General features: G+C 49.0%; 5 protein-coding genes across 5 annotated transcripts; 3 read left to right on the top strand and 2 right to left on the bottom strand.

Annotated features, from left to right (window-relative positions):
• Positions 1 to 2121: 2121 nt before the first annotated feature.
• On the top strand, positions 2122 to 3494 carry T310_6945 (uncharacterized protein; the record flags this gene model as incomplete). The annotated part of the gene is made up of 3 exons (XM_013470250.1): positions 2122 to 2343; positions 2413 to 2629; positions 2686 to 3494. 3 exons carry the CDS (start codon positions 2122 to 2124, stop codon positions 3492 to 3494), a joined length of 1248 nt encoding a protein of 415 aa, XP_013325704.1.
• A 964-nt stretch (positions 3495 to 4458) lies between these two features.
• On the top strand, positions 4459 to 5522 carry T310_6944 (Eukaryotic translation initiation factor 3 subunit G; the record flags this gene model as incomplete). Its single annotated transcript, XM_013470249.1, has 3 exons — positions 4459 to 4475; positions 4549 to 5173; positions 5238 to 5522. 3 exons carry the CDS (start codon positions 4459 to 4461, stop codon positions 5520 to 5522), a joined length of 927 nt encoding a protein of 308 aa, XP_013325703.1.
• A 1287-nt stretch (positions 5523 to 6809) lies between these two features.
• T310_6943 (uncharacterized protein) lies at positions 6810 to 7569 on the bottom strand (the record flags this gene model as incomplete). The annotated part of the gene is made up of 4 exons (XM_013470248.1): positions 6810 to 6886; positions 6924 to 6960; positions 7086 to 7369; positions 7410 to 7569. The coding sequence occupies 4 exons, from the start codon at positions 7567 to 7569 to the stop codon at positions 6810 to 6812; spliced, it is 558 nt and encodes a 185-aa protein (XP_013325702.1).
• A 7374-nt stretch (positions 7570 to 14943) lies between these two features.
• T310_6942 (uncharacterized protein) lies at positions 14944 to 16819 on the top strand (the record flags this gene model as incomplete). Its single annotated transcript, XM_013470247.1, has 2 exons — positions 14944 to 15071; positions 15472 to 16819. The coding sequence occupies 2 exons, from the start codon at positions 14944 to 14946 to the stop codon at positions 16817 to 16819; spliced, it is 1476 nt and encodes a 491-aa protein (XP_013325701.1).
• Positions 16820 to 17234: 415 nt separating this feature from the next.
• T310_6941 (uncharacterized protein) lies at positions 17235 to 17960 on the bottom strand (the record flags this gene model as incomplete). The annotated part of the gene is made up of 6 exons (XM_013470246.1): positions 17235 to 17276; positions 17316 to 17378; positions 17423 to 17431; positions 17475 to 17560; positions 17602 to 17608; positions 17826 to 17960. The coding sequence occupies 6 exons, from the start codon at positions 17958 to 17960 to the stop codon at positions 17235 to 17237; spliced, it is 342 nt and encodes a 113-aa protein (XP_013325700.1).
• Positions 17961 to 18193: the final 233 nt, after the last annotated feature.

Raw genomic sequence — 18193 nt, 5'->3', positions numbered from 1 at the left:
ATATCGATTTACAGCCCGAGTATGTACTGTACGGAGTAGAAGGTTCCAAGAATGGTATACCGTGGGCCGTGGACCGAGGCATACGTCCATGAATGACAACACTACATCATTTCCGTACAGAATATAGCAGCATGATATTCCAGTCTTGTTATTCTTTTGTTTTATTTCCCTCCGCACTCTGTTGATCAAACTAGACAGAAATAACAACATTGATATGTATTTACATGTACTCTTGCGACCCAAATCAGACACGAGGCAGTTCTCTATTTCCTGTCTGTTGTCGCTGAGAATGATGTTTAACAGAACAGGAAAATGGATAAGAATGTCTCTGTGGCATCGATCTTTGGCCGCTGCTCTTCAGATAGTGGTTTGTACCAGTATGACAAATCGTCCTCTTCCCTTGTCAATTCCAGCTTTCGTGGATAGAAACCTCCGTGTAGAGATGAACTTTAGACCGCACTATAACTTATAACTATCAGGCCTTATGTTTGAATCGGGATTTGCCTGTTTCAGAAATTCGTGCATGCTTCTAATATTAGCGCATCCTGCACGATACTGTACAATTTCAGGATTACATTGTATCTGTTCTTAAGCTGTATAGTTAATCTTCTAAAACTCATGGCAAAAGTGGAATTTCCCTTCGAGACGCTATTATTGTCGATATCATTAATAGGAGAGTTCAGTCCACCTCGCCAGTCTCGAACGAGATAATAGAAGAAGGCTAAATTGTCAAGACTAAGTCAAATCCGGTTGAATTGCACTGTACTACTTACCTAATAAAATTGCTTAACTAAAGAAATAAGACTAGACAAGAAAATGTCAAGTGCAAGATCACTAGTAGTAATTAGTAAACCCCACACCGAGGCACTTAGTAGGGACTTCATGGACAGACTCCCTCCCTCTTTCGTCCCCTCTCAGTCTGCATTTAGTGGTTCTTCACGTGTTGACAGTCTCGTCTCGTGATCACAGCCACCGACAAACGAATGGTTGTCCATCCACTGAGAGGTTTCGTTTGGAACTCACGAGGCATAGAGGTCTGTGTGTCAAGGTCGGCGACTTCCGCTTCTGTCGCGAGACTCCGTTGGACATCATAACCCTCAGTAGATAGATCGATAGCAGGCACGCCCATCGTGCACATTGCAAGGGGGATGTGCCGTTGCATATGAGTCGATTATGGGGCTGATCTGCACGATCTGGTATCACAGATATCAAGTACTGGATCATCTAGCAGGTTGGGTCTTGCTCCACATTCTTGCTCTCCGTTTAGAATTATGGAACCCCGGGGGGTCCCGGGCGGCGGCGGAAGCCCCCTACAGAGATCGAGGAGCTAATAAGATGGTTCTAGGACCAGATAATCCCCGCCTTTGGCTGACTTGCAGATCGTTTTGATAAAACCAGCCAACGAATAAGCTGGGTGACATTGTTTGCAGCAATGCTACAGTTGGCCGCTGTCCTAGTGCATGGAAGCCAGATCGACAGCATCTCCCATATTCTGTTTCATGTCGGAGTTGGCCGCTTCCTGCCTGGGAGCAGGGGTGTTGCTCTTATCTCGATCTCATTAGGCAGTGCGCGCAGTCAGCCGCTGCTTATCAACGCCTCTGATATCGCTGCTCGTGATTTGGTTTGGCGAGACGTGCGGGGACTTCGCACTTGCCGTTCCTGGGCGGCGGTTCGGCAATTCCATTGGCTGACAGAGGGCTTTGATAAGCCGGTTGGGCTCTGCTTCTCGAAACAAGGCAGGCACCACGCGACAGCCCCACGCACAGCGGTGGACCTTCCCTCTAGGGCTGCAAAATTCCTGACGCTAAAAGTGGTATTCCTGACGGCTCGAATACCCACGGCCCGTGCAATGAACTGATAGGAGAAAATTTCTCGTCGCTTGCTAACCACACGCGGTTTATAAAATCATGGCTCCCCGTTCGCGTCGTCCTCCACTCTTTTTCCAGACGCCGTCGATGAGTATGGGTGTTCTCCCCTCGTCGATTCTTCTTTGCTAACGCAGCCCTGTGCTATAGCTGCTGTCGTCTTCCGGGTGCCCTCTTCACTCGCGCGCGATACCTAGCCCTTGATATATTCTCGGGTTCCCGGCGCATCATCGGCAGTTATACCCTACCCTCAGCAATGGAGCACCCGATCGCGCACGACGTCGAGAAGCACCCCGGAGTGGGCAATCTCCTCTACGATGACACGGGAGCCGTGCCGGGAGAGAGCTTTGAATATGGCGATTCTCTCTACGCCCGGCTCCAGCGGTTTGCTGGAAAGCTCAGAGTGGAACAGCGAGGCATTGAGCGTGTGCCGGATGACGAGAGAACGGATACTTCATATACGAACATTGGTAGCATGGTGTGTCTCTAATCCACTTGTCTCAAAAGAAGATTCTTTTGAGACCTTTTTGCGCTGATTGCCTCGCAGTGGCTTGCTGCAAACATGGTGGTGACGTCGTTCGCCATTGGCGTACTCGGGAAGTCGCTCTTTTACCTGGGATTCGTCGACGCGATCCTCGTCGTGTTCTTCTTCAATATCCTGGGTGTCATGACGGTCTGCTTCTTCTCCTGCTTCGGTCCCGCTTTTGGATTGCGTCAAATGGTGCTCTCCCGGTTTTGGTTTGGCTGGTGGGGAGTCAAACTCAGTCAGTACTGGTCGAATCTCCAGGATGAAAGAGCTCTGCTTACGAAATTGCTTCAGTTGCCATATTCAACGTGCTGGCCTGTATCGGCTGGTCGGCAGCAAACGTAATCGTCGGTGCACAGCTGATTAACGCGGTGAATCCCAACGTTCCTGGTTTTGCTGGCGTCATCATCATCGCGGTCTGCACGTTCGTTGTCACGTTTTTTGGCTACAAGGTGGTGCATGCGTACGAATACTGGAGTTGGATTCCAACGTTCATCGTCTTCCTAATCGTGTTGGGTGTCTTCGCCCATTCCGGGGACTTTGTGAACATCCCCATGGGTGTCGGTACCTCGGAGCTGGGAGGCGTGCTCTCGTTCGGATCCACGGTTTATGGCTTCGCGACTGGCTGGACCAGCTATGCAGCAGATTACACCGTCTATCAGCCCGCTAACCGCAGTCGCCGCAAGGTGTTTTTGGCGACATGGCTTGGTATCATCACTCCTCTCCTCTTCACGGAGATGCTGGGCGTGGCTGTCATGACCGCCACCAGCCTTAATGACGGCAACAATGCCTACCAGGACGGCTATAACGCTTCTGGCACCGGTGGCTTGCTGGCTGCTGTCCTCTTCCCCAAGCTGGGTGGCTTTGGCAAGTTCTGCGTCGTCATCCTCGCACTGTCAATCATTGCCAACAACTGCCCCAACATTTACTCGGTGTCCCTTACCCTCTTAGTTCTGGGCCGTTGGACTCGTCTCATACCGCGCTTCATCTGGACTCTTGTAGCCACCGGGGTCTACGTCGCCATTGCTATCCCCGGCTATTCGCACTTCGGCGGTGTTGGAGAATTTCATGAACTTCATCGCTTACTGGCTGGCGATCTATGAGGGGATTGCCGTGACCGATCACTTTGTCTTCAAGCGTGGTTTCTCAGGGTACCGACCCGAAATCTACGATCGGCCCGACGAACTACCCCCGGGCATTGCTGCGGTGGGTGCGTTCTGCTGTGGTGTTGCGGGAATGATCACCGGAATGAGCCAGCAGTGGTGGGTCGGTCCCATTGCTCTGCACGCTGGCGAAGCGCCGTTTGGCGGCGACGTCGGCTTTGAGCTTGGCTTTGCATTCGCTGCTGTCGGCTATTTAATCTTGAGACCGATCGAGCTGAGGATCTTCAAGCGATAGGGTTGTTTGGATGGCATTGTGAGGGAAATTGGTGTCTTCGTGTTTTTTTTTTGATGAGGTTATATGTTTATATATATTCATCTTTCGTCATCTTTTAGCCGTCATGGAGTGTAATTATGTCGATACCATCAATGCATGTATATTGAGAGGCATTTCCTTTCTGGGAAGTATAGACCTAGTACACAATATAGCGAGTCGAACCTGATATCAGAGGATCTATCGGTATATATCATCAGACGTTATTCACATAGTCAGGGAATATCATCCCAGCATCAAAGGACATTCAAGTTTTCTCAGTAGGTTGTGATCAGGTCCTGCTAACCTGGATATGTAGAGTACATATACTTTGAGAGTTGAGTTCAATCTCCTCCTCTTTTCTCTTTTGAAAGCCAAATTGAGGTGTGCTGCTAAATTGTCTAATAAATAGAATCACACGACAAGGGAGCACTGCAAGTACAACAGTTAAAGAGAATGCAAATGATTACCATGCGTCATAGGACAAGAGTATAGATCTGCTTGGTCACGTGACTTGTTCGCTATGTCTAGCCACACGGCTGACCTGCGCCACCGATTGAATCCATCTAAAAGAAATCCACAACGGATTCGCCTCCGCTCCGAAATCAAGAAAATTGATCACAATCAAGAAACCACAATATTATCACCACAAAGATGTCGAGACTGGCAAAGTAAGTACATTATCAAATATTCCGGACGTGTGCTGGACATAATTTTGCTAACATTGTCTTCTTTCATCTACAGCCGTGCCGACTGGGCCGACGACGAGGAGTTTGATGACCCCTCCGCCCTCCCCGCACAGCAAGTCACAACCAACAAGGACGGAACGAAAACTGTCGTGTCGTATCGCTTCAACGATGATGGCAAAAAAGTGAAAGTGACGCGGCGGATCCGCACCACCGTCGTGAAGGAGCACGTCAACCCTCGAGTCGCGGAACGGAGAACATGGGCCAAGTTCGGTCTGGAGAAGGGCCATGCTCCCGGCCCATCGTTTGACACCACCTCGGTCGGCGAGAACATTGTCTTCCGTCCCAGCGTCAACTGGAAGGCGCAGGCCAAGGAGGCGGAGAAGGAAGGCGAGAAGGGCGGCATCAAGGACCAGCTGAAGGACAAGAAGGTCAAGTGCCGGATTTGCAGCGGAGAGCACTTCACGGCTCGCTGTCCGTTCAAGGACACGATGGCTCCGATCGACGAGCCTGCTCACGGCCCCGGAGTGGATTTGGACGACGACGACAGGCCCACGGGCGCTCTGGGCGGTGGTGGAGGAAGCTATGTGCCTCCTCACCTGCGCAAAGGCGGTGCTGCGGCTGGCGAGAAGATGGGTGGCAAGTACGAGAGAGACGATCTTGCGACCCTGAGAGTGACAAACGTAAGTGCTATTTGCCAGCCTTTTCTAGATGAGATATGAGCTGACACGGATTGCTTCTACTCAGGTGAGCGAGTTGGCAGAAGAGCAGGAACTCCGGGATCTATTCGAACGGTTTGGACGGGTCACCCGAGTCTTTTTGGCCCGGGACCGCGACACGCAGAAAGCCAAGGGCTTTGCATTTATCAGCTTCGCAGACCGGAACGACGCTGCTCGTGCTTGCGAGAAGATGGATGGCTGTAAGTGTCCCCACGATGGTATCATGAGTCTCGGTCATATGCTGACATTAACTCCTCCAGTCGGTTACCGCCACCTTATCCTGCGCGTGGAATTCGCCAAGAGGGCTTCTTAAAAGAACTTCCTTCCCTTTTCTTTTACTTCTTCGCCTCACCCGTCATGGCTTATTTCATTTCATGGTTGAAGATTGTTTGTACTGTACGACGAATCGAACGACCTTTCGAATTCGGTAGGATAGCTTGGTAATGATGATGCTTTTTTTTCATGTTGAACGAGGGATCAGATAAGCAAATAGCATCTTTTGATTCTTCTCTCTCGTCTTGCTGCTCGAGCGTACATACATAGAATGAATTGATATATCCTTATGTCCGCCATCTCTCTCTCCCTGCTGTTGACTATGGAATAACAAACAGAAAAAGCTGATTCAGATATCAAAAGGCTATATGTATTGAAATGGACCACTGAACGGGACATGATATCCCACCCAAAAAAAGTGTTCCTTTCGATCGTCGCCCTTCTCTCGACCCGATTTCCTTTCCTTACCCTTACCTTCTTGATCCAAGGAGTTCAAAAAGCTCAAAAGCTCAAGTGAAAAGAAAAGAGTTATTTCTACTCAAACTGTACTGTACATATAGAGTAGCTTTTATTCCTTGTTTCTTTTTTTGTCTTGTGTGCGTTTACATCAGATATATGTACATACATACATATACATGCATATACACGAATCCTCGCTATACTATAGTTGATACGGATGTATATCCTATCCTATCTTCTTACTTACATACATAGGAAAGGGAAGTGAAAAGAGATACCAGAATACAGAATAAACAACAGAGAATGAATGAGTGAGTGGGTGAGTAAGTGAGTGAATTTCTACGAACTGATCCTCGTCAAGTACAGTAAGACGAGATGTAAATGAATATCAATCTACTTACTCCATGAGTCAGTCAGTCTATTAAGTATCACCTCTACTATCACCTCTACTATAGGTAAAAACATTAATTTCCGTTTTTGTATACTGTCATGTGCCTCTCTAAATATCTAAATATTAGGGAAGGGATATATAGCTACAGTAGAGTTAGGGTAAAAAAGAGATTACAGCAGGGGATATAGTTAGTTAGTAAGTCCGGCTAGAGAGTAGATGATGACAAGGACTAACTACTAAAATATGAGAAATAATAATAATAATAATATGTATATAGTGAGGCCCGCCTGGGAGGTGGATTGCAAAGTCCTTGGCATAACCAGGTATACCTATTTTCTCTTCAAATCAGTCGAGCAAAATGAGACCTGGAAGGCTTGTGTATTATATTATAGGTAATCAACAGAGATTCATTTTGTATTTGTTTCATTTTATTCCGTCTCATGCACGACAGACAAGCAACTTTTGCTTGCTACCTACCTACTCTGTAAAGAAAACTCCATACATGACTTCATGATATATGTGGTATGCCTGTCCTGTCCTGTCCAGATCTATATCTAGATGAGATGAGATATATGGTTAGTATGTACATACATACATGTACTCCGTAGGTAACTACTAAAGTAACTACCTAGGTATACTGTAAGTCGGAGGGCCTGCAGCCTGCCCTGGCGGATTGTTCATGAATGCAGTTGCGAGGCCCTGTCGGTTCTCGTCAGATGATAGAAAATAATACAATTCACAAAATTCACTTACTTCGGCCCAGAAGGAAGGCTGATTCGAATCCCACTCATCAACCCTTTTTCCCCCTTGAAAGTAGACAAGTTTGCTTGAATATAGTTCAGTTTGAGGAAATGTCTCATGCAATTTGATCGCAGCATCAATATTCTCGACGTTTTGTTGAACTCTTGGATGTTTGCGAATGCTTTTGAGATATTCGATTCTCTCCGCGTGGGTAGCAGGCCACTTTCCAGATGGAAGTGGTCTTAGTGGAAGGGTCCCCCATTGTGACGCCTCTAAAACCAGTGAGTCTGCATTTTCTAACTCACGTTATAGTATATTAGAAGCCAAGATGCTTACTTTGATGCAGCTCTTGAACCTCTGGATCTTCCATTGAACGACCATTTACCATAGTGGCCTTAATGAAAGGTCCCCATGGTGTGGATTCTACATCGTCCACAAATAGAGCTTTGACGTTATCGGGTAGATCTATCTTCTCAGAACTAGATCCTTGAGACATGATGATCAAGTTGACGAAAAGAAGAAGGAAAAAGAAAAAAAAGGACTCAGTCGACAGCTCACTGGGCATATCAAGACAGGCTGCAAATCCGACGAGAGTACAGGACGACTTGAAGAGACAGGATTAGAGGAGCTGAGAAGAGAGACATGTAGATATGAGGCAGTCTTAAGACTTGAGGAGACCGTATCAAAGCACGAAGAGAACCTGAGGAGAGAGAAGGGGGAAAAGGGAAGAGAAAGTTAAAGAGGAGTAGAGCTGGTTTGAATAATAGTCCTGATCTTGGATGATCGGAACCACAGAATAGGCAGCAACCTTCACTTCAAAGGTTTCTTGCTTGGAATACTCCAGGAATATCTCGGTAATCCCTAATCAGGAAATAACGGTTCACTCCATGGACAAGAGAAGTAGAGCAGTGAAGGAAATCACACTGCATCTGCTTACCTAATAACCAGGTGTCACATCCTGGAAGAATGATGAAATCAGAGTCTGAGAATACGGATTTGCTTGGTAAGAGGATAGATATACAATACCAGGTACAATTCACCTCAACTAGAAAATCTTGTGGGAGAATCAACGCTATTAAAGTCTCCAATATAGACAGACACATTGCTATAATTTCTTCTATACGGTATTTTTAAGACTGAAGAAAGCACTTGTGTAATTATATTCTTCCTTCGCACATAGCGCTCATAGTGAGGTCAATGATGAATCCTATTTACGGTAAGTACAGGCATAGATGAAGACAATAATGCCAAGATACGAGCTCTGGTCGTGACTTCCCTGTATTAAAAAAAAAGGCTCATTTTGGAAACTTGGAGTTTGAAATAAGGTCCAATTTGACTTCTTAAATAATAGTGTCGACAGTTTTGGTCGCATGGGAGGAAAGGATGCAAAAAGCGGCGTCAAGGGTCGACGAAAAAGGCGTCATTCCCTCCGACTTCCAGACCGTATAGAGGTAAAGTGGGTGTACAGTACATACACCATTCCCAAATTGTCCTTTGTAGCATTGCAACCAAGAGAGCAAGCAAGCAAGCAAGTCGGGGTATCCTGCGTCGTAAGTAAAAGGGTCGCAGAGGGACTTAGGCCAAGACCTGCGGTAGGTAGGTATTTCTCTCTCTCCAGTCTGTCTAACATAAGTGATGGGAAGTTACCTGGGAAGTACTAGCATATTTTTTCCCGAAATATGTGATACTACTTACTTTTTGGCTTTTCTTTTCTTCTAGGAATGTTGCTCTACTGTATACAAAGAAAGGAAGAGAGAAAAAAAATGAACTTCACATGTGGCAATGGCAAATTTCAGTCTCAGTGCGCCTGAGTAATGGATGGTCTTGCCTGTTTCGACATTATTGAGTGAGGCAGTAACCAGGATTACTATCCAATACAAATCTTCTGCCCGTCATTGAGCCCCTTTTACCCTTCAGAAACGAGGCAGCATTGGCTCGAAACGCCAGCGGCATCTGGCCCAGCATATCCGATTCGTTGCACTGCACCGCCCAGCTCGACATGCTCCTTTACTTCGTCGTCTTCTTTTTAGGAAAACACATGTGACCTGGCCACAGTGACAGAACCCAGAGCCTGGTTTTTGTCTGGGCCAGACCACCCGGACCCAGACCCGTTTGTTTCGATGGTGGCTGGGCAAAAGTCCGATGCGTTCCCATTTAATTTCCCGTTTGGCACGGCTCCCGAATAGCCGTTACTCAATGACGCTTTCACAGCTCGAGGTCTGCAGATGCGCGTCCCTTCAGGTGCCCGATTGGATGCGAAGCCACAGGCCACGGCTAGCGACAGAGCCCACAATCTTCTGTCAGATGCCAACCACGCCCGGCCACATGCTACTCCCGTTGCAACATTAGCAGGGTGCTTGGGACAATAAACCACGGCGACCTCCGACGTGAGTTCATGATTCGAATCCCCACCGGGCATGCGTTGGTAACGTTCAGTCAAGAAGTTGGGTTTGGGGGCAGACTTCAGCAAATGGTATCTCCCAGGGGAAGCTCGAGAGAAAAATGTTAGAGCGGAGGGGACGGGAATGAGCTGGCCGTTGACTCAAATTGACATTGACACGAGACAGCGCTCGAGTCATGCCAGCAACTCGTGGCAGGATATGGACAAAGCTCCCTGGTGCGTTTCCGCCCGCTGAACGGCGCCGACCCACCCATCAAACAAAGACAAGGTGCGGCTCGCATCACCAACTCCGCATCTCATGGCAGTCGCCATTGTGTGATGATTCCAACAATACCCATATCATCAGACGGAGTCACGGGCTCGACGGGCCGGAATTTCGTTTGCATGGGGAAAATGGTTTTGTTTGGCCCTACCGCGGCTAGTCTTTAGATCTAGGAAAGACCATTTTCGTTCACCTCCAGTGCCAGAGAACCATATTTTTGGCCCTTCGGCAGCCCAGAGACACGGAAACGATCGGTACAAGCCGATTTGCAGTTGCCATCATGATCCAACACATCCCCGAATTGGACCTTCGGAGCCGTCTGCCGCCCTTTCTGGGGTTCGGCCGTATAATAATTTACCGTAAAATACGCCTGTCGAGCCAGCAACAGCAGCCCGATATGGCAAGTCTTTGCAGTCGAAATCGTCGAGCAAATAACAGCAACGATAGCTGGGTTGGGTTTTGGACCTCCAAAGCAAGCAACGTCAGCAGCAACCAAAAAGAGAAGACATCAGGTCCTGGTCTCATCGAATCTCCGCACTCGGGGAAGTTAAGAACCGGATAGCCGACATGTGGTCGGCCTTTGGAGCGATCTCCGTTAAGAGCGGCGTCTAGACCGCTGGAAGCGCCTCCCCGCGAGCCCGAACAGCGCCAGGCTGGAATGCGGACGGAGGATCAGGAACGCCGCCTCATAGTGCCATGTTTGGCAGCTGGAGGCTCGAGGACGAAGTAATTCGCGTCCGTTGCGGACCTGGTGTTGACAGTCTTGATTTCAGACGGACGGTCACGCTCCAGAAGCGCGCTATACTCGTCCAGGGCTAGGGCGCGGATCGATGGCCCTGGTGCACGTGCCAGTCCTCTTACTCGATGTGTCAAATCGTCGATCCTCTTGGCCTCCTCGTACACCTGGACGTTGTCTGCTCAACGGCTTCAAGCCGAACGGACAGCCTGCCCCGTGCTGGACGAAGTCAAAAGTGCCTTCCCTTCCGCTGTTATTTCCGGCTCTTCTTCCTCCCCGGCACCTCCAGACTCCCCCGGCTTCCGAAGACACCGCGCCCGCGGCACCTTTTCAGCATCAACTGTCTCAGGGCCCTGGTTTCCGCCCCTAATGCACATGCTAGACCCCTTTTCGAGCGGCCCTCTGGCGCTGCAGGTGGTGGTGTCATGCACATCATGCCCAGCTTCCCTCCACTCGCTGCTCGTTTTCCGTCCCTAGCTGCAGATCCAGCCGGGGTTCAACGGGCTCCTTTACCAATGATTTGCGTCCTCATTGTCCTGAATTACGCCATGCGCTGTCCAGGAGTCCTCCGGGGCTCCAAGCGCCCTGTCACGACTGCCAATCGCCCGTTCTCCAGCTCACGAAAGGCGCAGCATGGCAGAATCGACTAGGCCTTCGTTAAGGAACTGGAATGCCCGTCAAGAGACCCACCCTATGCGTGGATCTGGGGTGGAGCGCCCGCCAGTGCCAGGCTACACGGCCTAGCCTCGCACTCACACGCTCCCCTAAGCCTAGGATCGTTAAGCTCCACGCTAGAGACGTTTGTATAGAAGGAACAAAACCCTAGATCATCATCACTAACAGAGTCGGTCTTAGGTCCACGGACGTTCTGGGGAGGGCTTCAGCCTTCGCCTGCCAACTGGTCTGGGATAGTGGCCCTAGTCGGGCCTAATTTAACGTTCCGCTATGTCGGTGAGCGACAGATGCGCCACCAGGCAGATTCAGATGGATGCCCAGTCTCGTTTCCTCTTAGTTGACAGGCAACACCGGAGAGTGCCCGCTGCTGCAACGCTGATCCTCGGGCCCTTCGGGAAGCCCATCCTCGGGTACGGCGGCCCATTCGAAGCTGTATTGGGATTTGATTTCCCTTCCGAGTCATCGTTCATTCTTCTCACGCATAGGGCATCTGTTCGATCATCGATGATGCCCTTGAACCATTGTTACTTGGACCCACCAGAGCCAGCCAGTCCGCAGAGAATGTGAACAGCTTTCAGGCTGGGCATTCTGAGCGATCACGCGGGGGCGCCCGAAATGATCATCCGGCTAACTGCTCTAGCGCCATCTTCTTTCTTTGGCTCCTAGCAAGACCGGTACCGCGTCATGTATCTGTATACCGCTGACATCTGATAGGAATAACAGTCTCTGTGCCCATGATCATATCGCTGTTTCAGCAGGTATACTCGATGCTGAATGTTGTAATATATCCGGGTGGCAATTGGCGGCTATTTCGCCCGGGAGGTGTTCCTGCATCAGACAAAGCATAACTGGGGAGTACCAGGATTCTGACGCTTTACCTCCTTCTAGCCGCTTCTAAATCCCTTGGATGGCAGGATGGATGCAACAGGGTTCTGGAATCCTAAGGACTTTTCCTATTCAGGGAGATGGAGGATTACTGCAGGTTCACCACAGCCTGTCTTAGGGGGGGCCACTGATTCCCTGGCAGCTGATACGACCGGGCCCGCCTCTGCGGTTCGCCATGTAGCTTTTGGTATGGAGACGCCTCCCGCATCTACCACGATTTCCTCAAGGCCTTTGTGCAGAGGGGATTGGCGCGTTGTTTCAAAAGTATATCATAATTTTGGAAATCTCAGGATGTGTGTGTGCGCACGGTGACGCGCCTTTTTGGGGTCTTGACTTGCAGATACCTATCCGCAGGTCCAGGGTTGTCAGGTCCGTAAGGTTGGACTGGGTCTAGGAAACGGGAAAAGAGGCTTTTTCTTTCCCAGGACATGGGCGACAAGAGACAAAGTGAACTATTGCTGCTGCTATCAGTGCCCTTGGGAGGGGGGAACAAATATCAATCCAGATCACCCCACTTCTTCAACTCGTCTGCCGCAAGCGAACTACCGGCATATGCCTTCAATTTTATAGCTGCGATCTCCTCCACCGACGACAGGAAACATTTATTGCCCATTCTTCCCTTTTACGCTCATAATCTGCCCCTTCCAGGCTGTCTGAGCTTTCTACTGCATTTCTCCATAGAGTTTCTGCTGTCCTCATTGACTTGTGAAACGAATCAGTACATGTAAGGATTTCCACGCCTTTCCAACAAGGCGTGTTGTGGAAGAACGACGGAGAAAAGTATCGTCTCATCCACACATCACTTCCTACTTGGTCGTCTGTCACAAGATCTACTGTTACATTTGGATTTCTCTCCACTGGCCTTTCAAGCTCGGTGAGTGTACATTCCATATCTACATACTGCCTTTTTTTCCCCCTCTCTCTTCCTCTCTTTTGTCTTTGACTATCTCAGATCCCCGATTCATCCCTCAACTTTCGTGATATTTTTACCTCTTCCCTTTCTTTTCTTCTTCTTCTTTTCCCCCGATGATCCTCGCCGCCAACCTTGCCGGCACCTGCCTGGTTGATATGCTTGAAGCCAAGGAGAAACTACAGAGATGCTGTATCTAGCCACCCGCATACAGCAGCGTATGTGAGAGTCTCCTCCTTCAGTATGTTCACCGCTGCAGTGACTCCAGGGATTATTGGAGGGACAAAGAAGGAAAAAGAGCCAAATCAAAACAAGAAAACAAGAGCGAAAGTTCTTGACATTGCAATGGACGTGAAATTATGCTCTCTGCGTTTTCTTTGGTTGCTCTTTTCTTCCCTTCTTTTTCCTTTTCTTTTCTGTTCCCGTGAGTGCACATGGCTGGCTGGAGTCTTGACAACACTCCTTCCACCACTTGCAGCTGCAGGAAAAATATTTCCGCTGCATCCTTGTGGCTCTGCCATGCACCTTTTTCTTGGGTGTTAGGCCTGAAATCCTGCCATTGAATTCTGTTAGCAACAGTTCCTAAAGAAGATGCTGACTGACAGTGGATTGCTGTTTGCTTTCTTTTTTGAAACCAGGTTGCTTGGTGTGCCCGATCCACTTGGAAGGAGATCTCCTGGCAATATCCGCTGCTTTATTTCGTGAAAAGAGATAACCGGCGTTGATCTACGCCGCCGCGAGCTGATCCAATCGGTCACTATTGGCTCATCCCCCAGTCCAGGATTTGCGCGGCAATCACCTGTCACCTGCGGCGTATAGTAGGGCTTGCTAGTCCTCTTGTCCGTTTGCCAGCCGCCACTAGAGTCGAACAGCCAGTCGAATCCGGGGTCTCCTCTGTGGCCGCTAGTGCCCTCAAACTCTGGCCTTCTTCCCAATGCATCACAGTAAGCTTGTTTTTCTCATCGTACAACTATGCGCTGAGGCCCAAGGTTTTGCCCAAGCATCGAGTTCACTGTACACGAAGGTCATTGTGGTCGTTCTTCCGTTTGCCTACTTTACAACCTACTTTAGTTGGACCCCTGTCACCGGCACACAATCTTGCAGCCGGTGTACATCCTTGTCACACAAAAGGTCCAACTTGACGCCAACCTCCAATTGATGAACTCTTCTCTTTAGCATCTGCCTTCTGCTTCTTGCAATTCTCCTTTTTTTTTCTGCAGGCACAAATCTTCGTTTCTTCCCTCGAAGTCACAGGACCACACTCGATTCCTTCTTGCTCTGAACTTCTGCCCATGTTCTAACAAGTCTTCGTGCACACAGCGCTTTTGCAGAATCCAACTTTTCAACTAGATTATTCCCCCTCTTCTTCCGAGAGTGACTGCATTGGTCCCCAGCGGGCATTCTCAACTTCAGCCGCCTTTCCGACCGAGGACGAAGAACAGCATCGGCAGGTCGGCTCTCTGGGGCACTCCCTGTCCCAACCGGCCGCATCAACTGTCGCCAACGGCTTCCGCTATAACACGCAGAGTTCTACCTTGCAGGATGTCAGGTAAGCGTCACTTTTAATCTGGGCTGCGTTTGCGTACTCCTTGACCCCCTCGTCTCTTTTCCCACCATGGAGGATCATCCATGATCGTCCAGTCCCGTCTCATCTTGGGCATGCTGAGCCTCCAGGCTGTGTTCAGCGGCGATTGCCTTGCGATCCTATTGAACTCTTTTTCTGGGTGGCTGGTCATAAGACACGTTTCTGGGATCTGTACCAGGCAGATCATAAACGTGTTTTTTTAAGCTGCAGTTTTGCACGCTTGCACGAGCGTACATCAGGGCCTCCTGAATTCATTTTTTTTTCCTCCTTACACTCGACTCTCTGAGCAATTTAACACTGATTTGCTTTGATCCAGCTTCGCACCGTCTCCAGGGCTTTTTGTGAGTCCACTTGATTCGTGCAGCGGCGTCTCCTCGAGTAGCCCCATCACTGCCTCTTCTCTTCACTACGCCCCCATGTTTCCGAATGATGTAACTTCAACAGAGAGCATCCTTTCCACTCCTGCGTCTGTATACTCGCAACCGGTCCCTACCTCCTGGAACGATAGGATGTCGGAGTTCAGGTCTCCCCGCATACCCGCTCTGTAAGTTGATTGATGTTGTTGGACCCTAACTTCTACCGATGTACTGACATATTGCGTACGAAGCCAACCGTCCGCAAGCCTCTCTACGTCCTTTCAGTCCCAGGGAACAACAATGCCGAGCAGCTCGAGTATGCTCGGGAGAGACAACTATCCAACCGCATATGCTCTGAGCAGAAATTCTTTCTCGTCGCAAGTGTCAGGGATCAATGAACTATCACGGTATTCACAATATCCAAGCATTCCACCTGTCCTTGGAAATCAGGTGGAGCCGTCCAGCACTGTTTATTCAAATCCCGGGAGTCTACTGTTTGAGCCTGCCCAGCGCACTGGGCAGCATGCAGCAGACGCCCCTCCCTTTCATAAAACAGAGCTTCTTTGCACGATCATGACGGACAATCAGACGATCGAGCCAGAAATTCAGGCCAAAATCCACAAAGGCTTCTTTCAGGCGGACGACAAATGGACCTGCTATCGTCGCAACTATTTCTCTGTATCCTGCTTCCTTTTCTTTGCGTCAATGGACGCCGAATGCTCCCTTGTATCTGCAACGGCCTAACCACCCCACGGAACGTATCCACTCCTTTGCCATGTCCATCTCAGCCGTCGTGAATGGCCAAGATGGCGAAATTCGGGAGTTGGTGCAACATACCCCCAAGAGAGACAAACAATCCGAGAAAAGACCGGAGAAGGTTATCTTGCAACCGCTGCCGTCGTTTTCTCTGGGTTCCAACGTCGGACCTGCGGCTGTCGCTAGTCATTCGGCATATGGAGTACATCCGCATTCGGCGGGCATGTCTCTGGATTACAATCAGCCTTTCGCTAACGCACTGCAGTCTTCGCACCCACCCACACAACATACATTCGAGCGAATCCAGTTCCAAAAGGCGACGGCGAACAACGGGAAGCGGCGAGCGCAGCAGCAGTACTACAACCTGGTAGTTGAACTCCATGCAAAAATTTCGTCTCCAGTCAGCAGTGGTGTCGGCCCTCAATGGGTGAGGGTCGCCAAGAGACTCTCAGATTCGATGGTGGTGCGCGGGCGATCTCCAGGCCACTACAAGGACGGAAGACGTGATAGCTCTGCAAGCATGGGCCCTGATAGTGGGGGGACGGGCAGTTCTGGAGATGGCAGTCGGGGGAGTGTTCTACCACCAGGCCTCGGACAAGGGCCATTTCCGCATCTGCCTCTGATGTCCTATGATACCTCTCATCGCAGTGGTCCTCGTTACAGCCGGAACGGACCACAGCACCACCAGCGGCCTCTGGCATCTACCGATCACTCGCCCTCGAGTACCAACACGTTGATTTCATCCTCTTCCTCGTCGTCTTCCCCTTTCGAATTTACCATTTTTAACGACTCCATGGATGGCGTCGAGTCGGTGGAAGATAACACGCAAGTGGCGTCATATCGCGATGTGGCGTTCAATCTGGGCTCATCAAACCGAAAGAAATCGACCAGCACTGCCAGTCGTCAGAGTCACTTGTCTAGTGTCGAGTTTGGTTCCCATTCCGAGGAACCGGATGGGACTGAGAATACATTCGATGAGACGTTTGATTCGGTGGTTCCTAGCTATCATGGTGACCAAGACGACACTTCTCAGTATTTGAAGCCGTCGCCGAGTCTTGGTACTGTCAGTCGACACCTCTCGGCTGAGACAGGGCTCGACAGCGGACGACACAGTCGAGCCAGTGAAAGTTCCTATGGACGATTTGACCCGATCCAGAGCCCACGGAGCCTATGCACCTGATCGGGTGTTTTTTTTTATTTTACGACTGAACGACCAAAAGGGTTTGACTTTGACTTTCTCTTTTTCTCGCCAGAGTTATTATGCTTTCTACCATTTTGATCAAGATTGCAATGGCTTACTTTCTTCCAAAAAATGGCGTCTTTATTTACAGGAAAAGCTAAGATTGCGAGGATTGCAAGGTCTGTTCTTTTCTTAGACGAGAGTTGGATCAACGGTCTCCCATCTCGAGTAGTAGAATGCGTCAGCTTGTTAGGCAGGAAGTTTCATTTAGTCTAGGTCGAAGAACGTGTTCTGTTCAGATAAATGATTCTACGTCTGCTACTGTCGGTTCCGTTTATTGTTCATTCGAATCAAGATTCATCTCTCGGATCTTCTTTCGAATGAATCAGGTTTATCGGTGGCACGGCAGAACAAATTACACGGGAAAAAAGGGGTCATCAGGGTGGCAGGCAGGGGGCTAGAAGTGTGCCATGCCATTCACTACACATACACATACATTGAATATCTTTATAGCATAATCCATGTTATTTATTAGATCGAAAGGCAGTATAAAATACATCTATCATACAGAGCTTCATTCATTCATTCATATATGCAACATACTACTAGAATCTAGTACATACATACATACGTTCCTACCTACCTACCTACCTACCTTCCACAGGAAGTATTTTCTTTTCTTTTTCATATTTCCTACTAGCCCAGACCCAAAGCCACGGTCCATCCGCACAAGCCATGCCACTTGCAGTCAAGTAAGGTAAGTCATATTAGCTCTTGCATACCTCTCGGCTGTGACACTTATAGTTAATCAGTCAATCAGTCCATTAGTAACATAACAACAGCAGCCCATATAATGACACTTGACATTGACAGGGTGCCATGGCCATGTGGATCGGAAAGAAAGCAAAGTAAATTTTAAAATTAGACAAAAAGGGCCCGAACGAAAACTTGCTGCTGCTGCACGACACACACACACACACACACACACACACACACACACACACACACAAGTCCAACGAACGAACGAACGTAGTTTGTTTGGGTTGAGGCTGGGGTTGGACCCGGCCGGGGAAGACGGGACGAGATGCACCTGCATATGTATACTCCGTACGGAGTATGTCTCGTCTTTGAATAATGACATTGTTCTTTTTTTTTGGTTTTCGTTTTCGGGGAAATTCCGAGAGTTCAATTACAAACGAAATCAGTAGCTTAGCTACCTAGCTAGCTGCCTAGCTAGATCAGATCCCTATGATCCCTATAAAAACAAAAAAAAACAAATCCTAGCTATTTTTATTCCCTCATCATATTTATTAAGAGTGTATCCTATAAAACAGGCAGGCACATACATTACATACAAGGAATACAAGGAACTAG

Source organism: Rasamsonia emersonii (genome assembly GCF_000968595.1).
Source record: "Rasamsonia emersonii CBS 393.64 chromosome Unknown ctg1118621760476, whole genome shotgun sequence".
Classification (NCBI taxonomy): Eukaryota; Fungi; Ascomycota; class Eurotiomycetes; order Eurotiales; family Trichocomaceae; genus Rasamsonia; species Rasamsonia emersonii.
This window is presented reverse-complemented; position numbering and strand designations above follow the sequence as displayed.